This window comes from Heptranchias perlo, chromosome 30, assembly GCF_035084215.1.
Source record: "Heptranchias perlo isolate sHepPer1 chromosome 30, sHepPer1.hap1, whole genome shotgun sequence".
Classification (NCBI taxonomy): domain Eukaryota; kingdom Metazoa; phylum Chordata; class Chondrichthyes; order Hexanchiformes; family Hexanchidae; genus Heptranchias; species Heptranchias perlo.
Genome location: NC_090354.1, coordinates 16,787,956 through 16,801,831, shown reverse-complemented (window position 1 = coordinate 16,801,831; position 13,876 = coordinate 16,787,956). Strand labels below are relative to the sequence as shown.

At 42.2% G+C, this 13,876-nt stretch overlaps 1 protein-coding gene across 3 annotated transcripts in view; it reads right to left on the bottom strand.

The window, feature by feature from the left end:
- The window catches only part of LOC137299956 (neurabin-2-like), a 199,498-nt gene that overhangs the window by 82,042 nt on the left and 103,580 nt on the right, over positions 1–13,876 (bottom strand). For all 3 annotated transcript variants that reach the window (XM_067968986.1, XM_067968985.1, XM_067968984.1), the window contains 2 exons: positions 8,113–8,245; positions 4,547–4,667 (listed from right to left, as the gene is read on the bottom strand). In XM_067968986.1, the coding sequence (XP_067825087.1) occupies positions 4,547–4,667; positions 8,113–8,245 (254 nt within the window). The remainder of the gene's footprint in view (positions 1–4,546; positions 4,668–8,112; positions 8,246–13,876) is intronic.

Sequence of the window (13,876 nt, the reverse complement as noted above, 5' to 3'; positions counted from 1 at the left end):
AAAGGGGAGGTGGAGTTTTCATTGGTGGTGTGTGGAAACTGCATTTCTGGAGCAGCTGGCACAATGTCGACGGCCAGGACCTCTCCTTTTTGCAAGAAAGAACAAACTTCCAAATCAAAGGCTTCTTTTTATGATCAGCTTTGGTTGCATTAAATCAGCCATGAGTATGGTCAGATTAGAACACAAATGTAAATGAGATTTCTATTTTCTGGATAGCAATCATTTTGCTATACTTTAATAACCAAATACAACATGTAAGTATTTTCAGTAACTACTGTGTCCTTTCCAGTAGTTGTGTAACAAACTACTGCTGGCAATTTTTTTTAAAATCAACTTTCATTTTCCTTTTAGCCAAACTCACTAATGGATGAAAATTAAGAAAGGAATTTGAAAATATGTTTCAAGGAGAACGTGGCTAGAAATGTGGTGATTTTGCTTCTACTAATTTTTCACTAAAGAGGGACGGTGAAGAGCACAAATACTAGCACTGATAAGAAATTAACTATATAACTACCGTAAAAAAATCTCTAACCAAATGGCTCATCTGCAGAGCTGTGTGTTTAGATATATCATATACAGCCAAGTGGAGTGGCCATGCTGCAGTTACAGAGCACAGGAAAGTCCCAGCAGTACATTATCTCCAAAGCATTTTTGCAGTCTGGCTGTTCATTCCTATCCATTACTGTTACTTTTGCCTCTTGTAAACTCTATTGGTCAGTATTAACAATAAGTAAATTCTCAGCTGAGATTGAAAAAGTGAATAAGACAAAAGCAACCTATACAAAACATACAGGAGAAGCAAAAAAGGTTAGAAAGACTAAGAAAGAAAGAGTGGTAGGTTACATAAAGGGCAATAGTAAAGGATTTTATAAACACTTAAAAAGCAAAAAAAATTAATAAACAACTGATTACAGAGTTCCAGAAATCAGTCCTGTAATAGGAGATGTTTTTAAAAATAGAACAAGATCTGGGAGGTATTGGGCCCGATATTACCAGGGCGGCGGGTTCGCGGCGGTGGGGGGGGTGCGATTGGGCACGTGGGTAACGCGCCCGGTGAAATCAGTCTGCCCCGCACGCAATCACAGGCTGATTGGATCCACTTACCTCTTGTTCCGGGTTCCCCACTGCTGAGCTGCGCGGTGGGCGGACTGCACATGCGCAGTAAGGTCTGTCAGCTGGAGGAGCTCTATTTAAAGGGGCAGTACTCCACTGACTGATGCTGCAGAAAATAGGAAAAATTACAGCATGGAGCAGCCCAGGGGGAAGGCTGCTCCCAGGTTTAATGATGCCTCACTCCAGCTCTTACTGGATGGAGTGAGGAGGAGGGGGAGGACAGAGATCTTCCCCCCGGCGGGCGGGAGGAAGCGGCCTGCCTCTGCCACCAAGAAGGCCTGGCTCGAGGTGGCAGAGGAGGTCACCAGCACCACCAACATATCGCCCACCTGCATACAGTGCAGGAGGCGCTCCAATGACCTAAGTAGGTCAGCCAAAGTGAGTACACTTACTCATTCCCCTACACTCCGTCTGCCACATCACTGCCCCCACCCCACACTTCCTTCTGAACTGCCAACACTACTCTGTCACATCACCCCTCACACCCACTCAAACCTCATCCTCATCTTACCTGCACTTACTCACCTCGCCAGTACTCATCCCGCCACTACCACTCAACCCAACCCTGATACAATCTCATTGCTCCGTCTCATACTCACCCTCTCATGCATCTCTTTCACAGTCAGCCTCACTCAACCTGCCACTATCTGTGCTGCAGCTACAGGGCATGCATCACATATGTGCAGTAGGCAGCGTAAGGCAAACGTGTCGTGAGCATGAAGGGGATGCACAAGGGTGTTTGAGGGTTTGTCATGGTTTTTACTTATATTTAATTTCTGATCAACTCACATAACATACTATATTAGCACCACTACTGCCACGTCTTGCGAATCTTGTCTGGTTTGTGCAATAATGCCCTTTCCTGAGGATCACTATGAAGACCCACAACTGATACCACCCATTGTGTCACCGCAGAGTGGGTGTAGGTGTATTTGCAGGGCTCTTTTGTGCAGACGACTGAGAGACGTCGGCGATGTCCCCGGTGGCACCCTGGAAGGATGCGAAAGAGAAGTTGTTGAGGGCAGTGGTGACTTTGACAGCGACAGGTAAGAAGATGGTGCTCAGGCCAGCCGGGAGCAGCTTGGTATGATAGAGGCTGCAGGTGTCCACGACTACATGTCGAGTGACTCTGAGCTTCCGTGTGCACTGCTGCTCAGAGAGGTCCAGGAAGTTGAGCCTCGGTCTGTGGACCCTGTGGCGAGGGTAGTGCCCGCTGCGACGCATCTCTCTCTGCGGTTGCCCACCCTCCTGCTGTGCAGGTGGATGTGTCACAGCACTGTGTTGTGGAGCTCCACATGTCAGAGGTGGACGGCGTGGCCGGCGAGGCTGGTGATGCTGTTCGCCCTCCGAGGAGGTCATGACTGCAGCTACGGCAGCCCCCATCTGGAAGATGTACATCTGAGGGGGCCTGCAAGGTCAGTACATGTGTCTGGACACCGGGGTAAGTGTGCAAGTTGGTGAATTTTATTGTTAGGAGGAGGGTGGTGGAGGCCAAACTTTGTCCAAAGTGACAGAGTGGCCTCCTGCAATGAGTGAGGGTCTCCCCCACCACTGTCAAATGGACCTTTGAAGCTGCCACAGGCTGATGGCTGCAACACGTCCATTTGAACTGGGAGTGTTTCCCCCAGTAAGGGAAACAGTCCCAGTTGTTTGTAAAATCCCACCCCTCCTAAAATATCCCGTTAATCAGGTCTGTAAACGACCTGAAATACCAAAATAAATAGCTTAAGTGGCACCCCACCGGCTTTAATTGCCGGCGGGAGTCCCACATGCGGGGGCTGCGCGCGCATTTCAGCGCGTCTGTGGGAAACCCGGAAGTGGACGGGTTGGAGCCGGGCTCCCGACCCGCCCCGGGAATCCCCGATTTTCGGAGCCCCCCCCGCCAGGAACGCACCCGATCGCGGGTGCTAAAATAGAGCCCATTATGTGGGTAAACACTGATCAGTTTAACATTTACTCATAAACCTACCCCTTTAATTTGAATTCAAATCAATGTGACAAAAATTGTTCAAAGAACACAGTTAAAATGAAGAACATTAAAAAAAATTCTAAATATCTAGCATCCTTGTTTTACTGGGCAAGAAATTCTCACCTTTCCTGTCCGTAATTTATTTATAGCCATCCACTTCTTTATTTACAGTTCCCTTAAGCAGGGTTACTGAGAAGTTCTAATATACAGTCCTGAAGCCACATCCTGAGACACAACACATGTGCATGGCAGTTCCCTTTAACTGTAGCATACAAACATTTCTATATATTTCTGTCTTAAAGGTACAATGCTGGAGTATATTAGGCTTCATCAACAACTCATTTTCTTATCCTACTGCTTCTCCTGTTCAAAAGCAATCAAATTGTGGTGCCAATAGATTATTCATAAGACAGTTTGTCTTTTTCACATGCATATTCCATGATAAATGTATTGAAAATCTTATCTATTCATTATATCTTTAAAAATATTGCAACTCCCTACTAAATGGCTCAACGATTCGCCCTGATAGGCAGCCATGGTTTGTCCTTTCAGATTTAGTGAAATGTCATTAAAATATATTTCAAGGCTCAGGTAACTCACAAAAATTGCTAGCCATTTTTGGAAAAAATACATTTGTAAATTAATTTTGGTATGGAAATGGTGACTGCTGTTAAAGCCGATAGTGCTAAGCTACTGCCCTGAGGAATACCTGTTTTCATTTAGTATTGTGAGCTTCTCATGAAAAATATTCATAACACTGCAGTCCAAACTAAAAAAAAATTGTGGGCTACTGTCTGTTTGGTTATTCCAATAATTACTGGTATACTCCATAAAAGGATAATCTGTCAGCAGGTTTGCACCTTTTCTTTTCATAGGACCCTCCTCATTTCCAAATCCAGTCTCGCTAACCATCAGCAAATTATTGTAACATCAGTAAAGGATACAGCAGCGCCTACAATAACAGCATGATGGAAATTTGAACCATTAAATCCAATTATCACATGATAAGATTCCTGCGAGGTTAGCAAGTTATATGCTTTATGTTCAAAGATATAGATGAGAGGGCTATTCCTTTTAATAAGCAAACAATTATGATTTAAATAGAAGTTCATTCTACCAGTGAACAGTACAAAAGTAAGTCTCAGTAAAGTACCTCTCCATTTAAAAAAGTAATCTTTTTAGAAATTAATCATGAGGCTCTTGTGGTTTTTTTCCAGCCTTCATTAAGTATTTGTTAAAATATTTAACATCTCCTCAGCTGCATACAAATATCACAGCAAATTGTTTAATATTTGGCAATTAAACAATCCTTCACTTTTTGAATCAAACTTGGTCTTCATGATTGACTGCCAATAATTAGCATTTCATGCTGTACTATAAAATGCACAGGTATGATACATAGGTACACAGCATTCTAGAATATTATGAAAACTATGTTATTGGTTAAAACAAATCAATCTATACCTGCCATCCCTGTGAGCTGCTCCCCCTTCAGTTACTGTCTTCACAAATATTCCCAGCTTTTCCAATCCCATATCTGCTCCAGCTCCCATTCCGATGATGCTGATACCCAGACCATCACCATCTACAGTAAGGAAAGAGATACATTTCAATTTAGGAAATAATTTGCATTTATACAGCACTATTAACATAATGTGGGTACTTCATAAAGTGGGAGGAGGGGCAAGGAACTGACACCATGCAAGAGTTAGGAGAAGTGTCAGGGAAGATGATTGATGGCATGGTCAAATATGTACATTTTGAGGAGGCTTTTGAAGGTGGAGGGAGAGCTAGCAAGGCAGAAAGCTGAGGAAAGAAATTCCAGAATATATGGATATGATGGTTGAAGATTCTACCACCACTGTTGGAGTGGACAGAGAGGGGGCTCACAGTCAGCCAGTCACCAGAGCAGATAATGCCAAGCTAAGGAATAGGGCTGGAGGTTGTTGCTGGGGTAGGATGCGGTGAGGCCATGGAGCGATTTGTAAATGAGGATAAAACTTGGAAATCAATGTTTTGTGGGATGGGGAGCCAGTGTTGGTCAGCAGAGACTTTGATAGCACAACAATATAGGGTGTATGCGATAGAGTTTTGGATGAGTTGGAGTTTGTGTAAAATGGAGCTTGGGAGGCTGGGAGGGAGGGTATTGGAAAAGTTGAGCCTAGAGGTGATGAAAGCATGAATGAAAGTTTCAGCAGTGATGTACAGGCACAGGTGAGCTATGTTACTTATGGATGGAGGGGGTATTGATATCAGATAGAGTGCGGGATTTGAAGCTCTGCCCAGGGTTAAGCAGGATGCTGAGGTTATCCACTGTCAGGTCCAGCCTGAACGAGTGGTTGGGTTGGGGGACAGAATCAGGGATTAGAGTTTCTAGTAGGAGCTGAACAGGATAGCTGTAATCTTACCAATGTTAAGCTGGAGAAAGTTTTGCATCATCCAAACTTGATTTAGACAATGAGTAACAGCACAGCAACAGTCATGGAGAAATAAAGCTGAGTTTGTCAGCATGTATGTGGAAGTTGATTGCACGCTTATAGGTAGCATCAGCAAGAGGCAGCAATCAGTTGATGAATTGGAAGGGCCAATGATGCTGGAAGAGACAGTGCAAGGATAGGAGTGAAACTACTGCAGGGGATCTGCTGGCTATGGTGGGGCGGGTAAATGTTGATCCACAATGGGGTAATACAAGGAGGACAGTCAGTGAAAGAAGATGTTCAGGTCAACGGTGTAAAATGGCGCAGAGAGGTTGAGTGGTGGCGCTGTACTGCAGAGAAACTCCGATCCTCCAATCAACTTTACTGCACTGCCTCTCAAATTGCCATAGGTTTTGTCAAAGTTTTGTATAAATATAAAGAACAAAAAATGTGACTTTAAAATGAGGAATGAATTCCATCTACATGCCCTGGTGCAATTATGCCATACCCTCTAACCCCCTTGCACCTGAAGACTCATACACATTATATATACATACACACACAGACATACATATATATATTATATATGCACACATATATATATTATACACACATATATCTTCACACACATATACACGTGTATATTATATACACATACGTATATTATATATACACACACATTTCAAATGCAAGTCCGGGTGCACTGGGGGCAATTAAAGCCGGTGGGACGATATTTAAACAAGCAAATGTACCTCATTGAGGTACTTAAGGTTCTTTATTTCTTACATATTGGCCACTCAAAACGATTTTAAACTTATGCGGGCAGCTTTCCTACGGCTTCTGATTCACGCCTGGTGAAACCAGATGTGAAGGGCCGGCTCAATGAAAAATAAAGTAAATAAATGAAATAAAATAACACTGCACAATGTAAAAAAAATAAACCAACTTTCAAATGATTTCACCTGCACCCCCCTGCTCCGATGTCCGATGTCTCTCCCCACCTCCAATGTCTCTCCAATGTCTCTCCGATGTCCTCTCCCCTCCGCTGTCTCTCCGATGCCCCCCCCCGACGATGTCTCTCCGATGTCCCACCCCCCCTCCGACGATATCCAATGTCCCCCCACCCTCCGATCTTTATCTCCCCCACCGCCACTCTCTCTTGCAATGGCCAAGGAGGTCTCTCTCACTCTCTCTTTCTCCCCCCAGCCCCCTAGGAGTTGCAGCTCCTGTCGGCAACCAGCCTGTCAATCAGGCTGGCTGCCGGGCGCCAAACTCGGAAGAGGCTTCAATTGGCCTCATTAGGGTTGCAATCAACACCCCCCCACTTGCCTTTCGGGTTTGGTGCCCGCAAATCACCTCCCCGCTGCCATCCCACCACCCTTTGAAAATTGACCCCATTATATACACACACATATATTATATATATATATACGCATACACACATGTATACATACTATATATATATAGACACACACGCACATATATAGACACACACACATATATATATTTGCTTATTCATTGGAATTTTCTGTTGAAAAATCTTAGCATATTGATATCTTTTTCTAAAATTTTGTGAACATATGATCCAATGACTGATTTAATGTTGAAATGCATTATTGTACTGTGAATTTCCACAGCTATTTCTGCTAATTTATACTAACATGCGGCAGAATTTGCTCCTGAAACGATGGAGGAGCTCAATAGTGCTCTCCGTTTTTAGTGGTGAATGGAAGGAGCAAGTTCCCGCTTTTGCACACGCGCATTAAAACACGGAAATAGTGAACTTGCTCGCTGGCGATTTGACAGCTTCGAATTAAAGGACCATCGCACGCTGCAATCATTGAAATCAATGAAAAATCGCCAACTTGTTCATCCGCCCAGCTGGAAAGTAACTAATTACGCCAAACAGGTACAATAAAAATACCAGGACTAAACTAAGTTTTAAATGACTGCCAAACAACTAAAAATTAAATTTTAAAAATGTGAAGTCTCATATTACTCTTTATTTTAATAGCTTTTGGTCATTAAAAAAAAATTAAATTTAAAAATTACATTTTAAAAAAAACTTTTCCCTTAATTTTTATTTACAATGAATTCCAGAATCTAACTTTAAATGAATGAAGTCTGCTTGCCGGCTTGTGGGCGAGACTTCTCTTCCTGACGGATTTTGTGGGCGTGTCTTCTATTCTCACAGACTGTTCCATGCGCAACAACTTCCGCTGCTCAGAGGCTGAGTTGATAGCGCACAAATTTTTAAATGTTCAAATTCAAGCAAGTCGATGCTGCAGAGCCCGCAGTAAGTACATTCGTTAATTTAATTCGCAGAAGCTGCGGTGAGCGTTGCCACTCCTCTCTGCGCAAGTTCTGGCCCAATATTTTTTAAAGTTGGTGACCATGGAACTTTTCAATCTCTACCCTTATGTAGCTGGCCAGCAAATTAGTAGCTTCATGTGTCCAGTCTAGTCCATCTTCTATTAATCATTTTCGCAGCATAATAACCAGATACCAAAATCAGAGTACTCCAGAACATTATGCTAAATCTAAATACTTATTATTTTCAGTACATACTAAACATTAAAAAAGATCTGTAATTTCTTTGTAGCTATAAATTACCCTTTTCAAGTTCCACAGGAAAGAGATCCAGTCTTTCTACTCGTTTTTCCAGTTCATACTCTGCTGATGCTGCCATAGGATCCACATCATCATTTCGTCTGTCATAGTCTTCGTTTGAGTAGGTGGTGAAAACCTGTCATAAAAATATTAACGCTTTAGTTTTAAAACAATTACTAAATAGCCTCCAAATGTTCAATTGGAGCCTGGACTTTTCAAACTGTTGATGTTCTAGTCAACAAGTAGCAACATGGATTATACTGGCACTGACGGCTGGGTGTGAACATGACATAATTCTCCTGCAGATCAAGCCTTTCATTTTATATCTAAGGCTACTTTCCACTTCAGTGCCTCAAAGAAGGATTGTGCAGACTGACGGATACTTGCAAATTGGGCTGCGAATTGTTGGAAAGTATTTTCTGAACTAAAGCAGTCCTTAGTTTTGTTTAAAGAAAGTAGGGGGGTGATTAGAGAGGAGAAACAAGGGGGGTAAATTTAAACCCACCTTGTTTGCATTCCCAGTGGGAAACCTGTACTTTTACGTGCCCAAGTTAAACCCGGAAATAAAGCCGGGTTGCGGTCGCGACCCAAAAAACAACTGTTTTCAACTCCCACCCGCCCCCAACCCACCCATTCTTGGGGTTTAAAATCACCCCCAAGGTGTACAGAGGACTGGAAGGGACAAGTAGCACTACAGTAAAGAACAGTTCAGAAATAAGAGGGATCAGACAGGGGGCAAATGTAAGGCAGTCTAAGATGAGATTGGCGTGCATGTGTGTAAATGCGCATAGCGCAGTAAACAAGGTTGGTGAGCTACATGCTCAAGTCGCCACATGGGACTGTGATATAGTGGCAATAACAGTGTCCTGGCTCAATGAAGGGGAGGATTGGGTACTTAATATTCCTGGCTACAAGGTATTCAGGAAAGATAGGGAAGAAAAGAAAGGAGGGGGGGGCAGTATTGATCAAAGAAATTATTATAGCACTGGAAAGGGATGATGTAGTTGAGGGGTCAAAGACAGAATTTATCTGGTTAGAATTAAGGAACAATTGAGGAGCTATTATGCTACTGATGTATACTATTGTCACTGAATAGTGGGAAGATGGAAGAGAACATTTGCAGGCAAATTACAGAAAGATGAAAGCACTATAGAGTAGCGATAATGGGGGACTTCAATTATCCCAATATAGATTGGGACAGTAACAGTGTAAAGGGCAAAGAGGGGGAGGAATTGCTGAAATGTGTTCAAGAGAACTTTCTGGAACAGTGTGTTTCCAGCCCAACCAGAAAGGAAACAGTGCTGGTTCTAGTTCTGGGGAATGAAGTGGGGCAGGTGGAGCATGTTTCAGTGGAGGAGCATTTGGGGGACAATATATCATAATATCATTAGGTTTAGAATAGTTATGGAAAAGGACAAGGAACAATCAAATGCGAAAATACTTAACTGGAGGAGGGCAAATTTCAGTGAGTTAAAAAGGGATCTTGCCCAGGTGGACTAGAATCAAAAATTGATAGGCAAAACAGTAATTGAACAATGGGAGGCCTTCAAGGAGTTGGTTTGTGTACAGAGTAGACACATCCCATGACGGGGAAAAGAAGGGCATCCAAAGCTAGAGCTCCCTGGATAACTAAAGGTATGGAGATTAAATTGAAACAGAAAAAGGAGGTTTATGATGAATGTAAGGTTCATAATACAGTAGAGAACCAGGCTGAATACAGAAAGTACAGAGGAGATCTAAAAAAGGGAATAAAAGGGGCAAAGAGAGAGTATGAGAATAGATTAGCAGCTAACATTAAAGGGAACCCAAAAGTCTTTTATAAACATATGAATAGTAAAAGGGTAGTCAAAGGAAATGTGGCACTGATTAGGGACAAAAAAGGAGATCTTCCTGCGGAGGCAGAGGGCATAGCTGAGGCACTAAATGAATGCTTTGCATTCATCTTCACTAAAGAGGACTGTAGCAGTCAAGGAGGAGGTAGTAGCGATATTGGATAGGATAAAAATAAAGGGGAGGTACTTAAAAGATTGGCCGTACTCAAAGTAGAAAAGTTACCCAGTCCAGATGGGATGCATCCCAGGTTACTGAGGAAAATAAAGGTGGAAATTGCAGAGGCTCTGGCCACAATCCTCCAGTCCTCCTTAGATATGGGGATGGTGCCGGAAGACTGGAGGATTGCAAATGTTACACACCGTTCAAAAAAGGGAAGAGGAATAAACCCAGCAATTACAAGCCTGTCAGCCTAACGTCAGTGGTGGGGAAACAAGTAAATTGGCACTTGGAAAAGTATGGGCTAATAAATGAATGTCAGCACGGATTTGCGAAAGGAAAATCGTGTTTGACTAACTTGATTGAGTTCTTTGAAGAAGTAATAGAGAGGGTTGATGAGGGTAGTGCGGTTGATGTTGTGAATATGGACTTTCAATAAGGCATTTGATAAAGTACCACAGAATAGACTTGATAGTAAAATTAAAGCCCATGGGATTAAAGGACAGTGGCAGCATGGATACAAAATTGGCTAGGGGACAGAAAGCAGAGAGTAGTGGTGAACGGTTGTTTTTCAGACTGGAGGGAAGTATACAGTGGTGTTCCCCAGGGGTCAGTATTAGGATCACTGCTCTCTGATATTTATTAATGACCTAGACTTGGGTATAGAGGGTAATTTCAAAGTTTGCAGATGACACGAAACTCAGAAATATAGTAAACAATGTGGAGGGATAGTAACAGACTTCAGGAGGATATAGACAGAATGGTGAAAAAGGTAGACACATGGCAGGTGAAATTTAACACAGAGAAGGGTGAAGTGATGCATTTTGGTAGGAAGAATGAGGAGAGGCAATATAAATTAAATGGTACAAATTTAAAGGGGGTGCAGGAACAGAGGGACCTGGGGGTGCACATACACAAGTCTTTGAAGGTGGCAGGACAAGGTGATGAGGCTGTTAAAAAGCATATGGGATCCTGGGTTTTCAAAAGGGAACTGGATAAATACTTGAAGGGAAAAAAATTTACAGGGCTACAGGGAAAGAGCAGGAGAATGGGACAAATTGGATAGCTCTTTCAAAGAGCTGGCACAGGCATGCTAGGCCAAATGGCCTCCTCCCGTGCTGTACCTACTATGATAATAACTATATATGCAAAGAATAATAGATACCTAGGAGGGATTGAATGGAGATAATGGATACCTGAGAGTGACTGAGCGAGCTGGTGTGAAAAGGCATTGAGGCATCTTTAATGAGAAATGTTCCGTAAAAAAAGAATCGATATGTACCGTTTCAAGGCACTACCGTCTTGGAGCCTCCTTTGTCCTGCAAACAGTAGTCCTGGAACAATCCATACTTGAAACTCTTTTTATAGTTTACAGAACGCAAAACAAGATTACACAGTACATTCAATTCAGCAGGACTGAGAAAACTCTCTAACTCCCAGCCTCTTCCAGTTATCTTTACTCTGTTGAACCTCGCCCTTTTATGCTCACCTGGATGGGGACGGTCTCCACCCACTCTAGTAGCAATTACCTCTTAAAGGCGAGGTTCTTAAAGGGGCAATACCCTTACTCTAGTATCAGGGCCCTCATTAGCCTGCGGCTCATATATCGGCTCTCAATCACCTTGTTACTGTACAGACATAAATGTGATATCATATTGTAGTGATGCAAATTCTTACGGTGAAAGCTTATTACTGCTGGAATGCTAATCATCTTTTACCAAGTTATCGGAGGTCACAAAAAAGGAAAGTGTTGAGCAAGAGTTGTATTTCATGATTTAAAGAAACAACACAACTCGAGATTCCTGAAACCAATCATCGAGTGATATAGATCCCTTCAGGAGTGAAATAAATAACGTGTTTCAGCAACTTCATATACAGTATTTAATTTGAATTATGTGTACATATTACTATTATGTGGTACAAAATCTGAAAATAAACTTGCATGGTATGATTGATTCATTTTGTTCCATTATAATAGTTTTTCTGATGCAGATGTAGCATATCTTACTGCCTCCGAATTTTTAGGAGTAACTGTGATATTGGTCATCATCATACATTGATGTTTGATCATTAAACAAGGAGGCAGTAGGATGACCATGTATGTGTGCTGATTATTAAGATTTTACCTGAATGTATGGTTGCCACCTGGACAGTATTTCATCAACCCAGCAAAGTTTTGGAAATTGCGGTTGGTTACTGGTTAATAATTTTAACTGGTGGCTAAATACAATGGCTTCCTTGTTAAACTAAAGAGCAGTTGGCCACCTTATCTGGATGGAGATATCTGTTTGTTTCTATACGGAGGCAGATTCAATAATGGCTTTCAAAAGGGAATTGCATAAGTACTTGAAGGGAAAAAATTTGCAGGGCTACGGGGAAAGGATGGGGTAGTGGGATTAGCTGGATTGCTCTTGCAGAGAGTTGGCACAACTCGATGGGCCGAATGACCTCCTTCCATGCTGTACCATTCTATGATTTTATTTAGGTAGTATTTGCAAACGTTTGTTGCAAGTGTTTAGATGCGTTAGTCGCATAGCAGCAATGACTGTATTTTCTCCTGCACTGTTGCTGTTGCATAATGCTTAGGAGTAGTCGTGGTGAGAAAGTTACCATGGTTACATCTAGTGATTACTGATACCGTGGTGGACCATTTGAAAAATTGCTGGTCTTAAATGGTGAGCCAGCATTAATTTGCAGCCCCGATGCTAATGATGGATGAACAAAGGGTTGAAATTAGATTGATTGAAAATTGGGAGAGAGAACGGTGATAGCTTCAGAATAATATGATGATGTCGGTAATGAATTATGCTGGAATAAGGGACAGAGAGCAGTCCGTAACGTAGTGGGATCACTCATTCTGATAACCAGTAACCAGCTACTGAGCTGCTCCGGTAGAGCTTATTCTAGGAATTCAGGCTTTTACCATAGATTTGTGCGCAGTTTCATAGCCAGTAGTATTGCTAACATTCAGTCAGATATACTAATGTATAATTCACAACTGAGTATAATAAGTACATTATTTTGTAGCAAAATAAATTATAGGGCTAAAATTAGTATATTCTTATGGTTTTAAAGATTTGGACTATGTTGGTGCTTGTTCAAGCCCCATTCCAGGATTTGAGCACAATCTAGCCCAGGAATGTCCAAGCTTTTGTCTTTGTGGGCTGCTTGGCTGTGTTAAATGGAGCTTCTGGGGTCATATATAAAGTTTAACTCCATGTTTCCATTAATTTACATATATCTCAAGTAGCTGGCATCATAGTGTTGATTTTTCCACTAATTAAGCAACAGCACTAAACATCGTTATTTCCAAAGCTCTAGGCCCACAAAATTCAAACGGGGCAATCACCACGTAAGAAATATAAGTGCAAATAGGACTGAATAGACTAGGTGTTAGGGTCAGATTGAAATGATCCGAGGGGCCACATGTGGCCCTAAGGACTTTACGTTGGATGTCCATGCTCTAGGCTGATTCTCAGCACTGAACTAGCTGAGTATTCAATTGTCAGAGATGCCATCCTTCAGGTGAGATATAAACCAAGGCCCTGTATGGCAGTCCCAGTGGTTCAGGTGGATTTTTATGATCCCATGAACTATTTGAAGAAAAACAAGGAGTTCCACCACTGTCCTGGCCCACATTCCTGCTTCAACACTGCCAGAAAACAAATTAATGGGTCATTCATCTCAGTGCTGTTTGTAGGATCTTGCTTGGCACAAAATAGCTGCAACATTTATCTATACAACAACAGTTGCTGCACTTTATTGAATATGATAAACT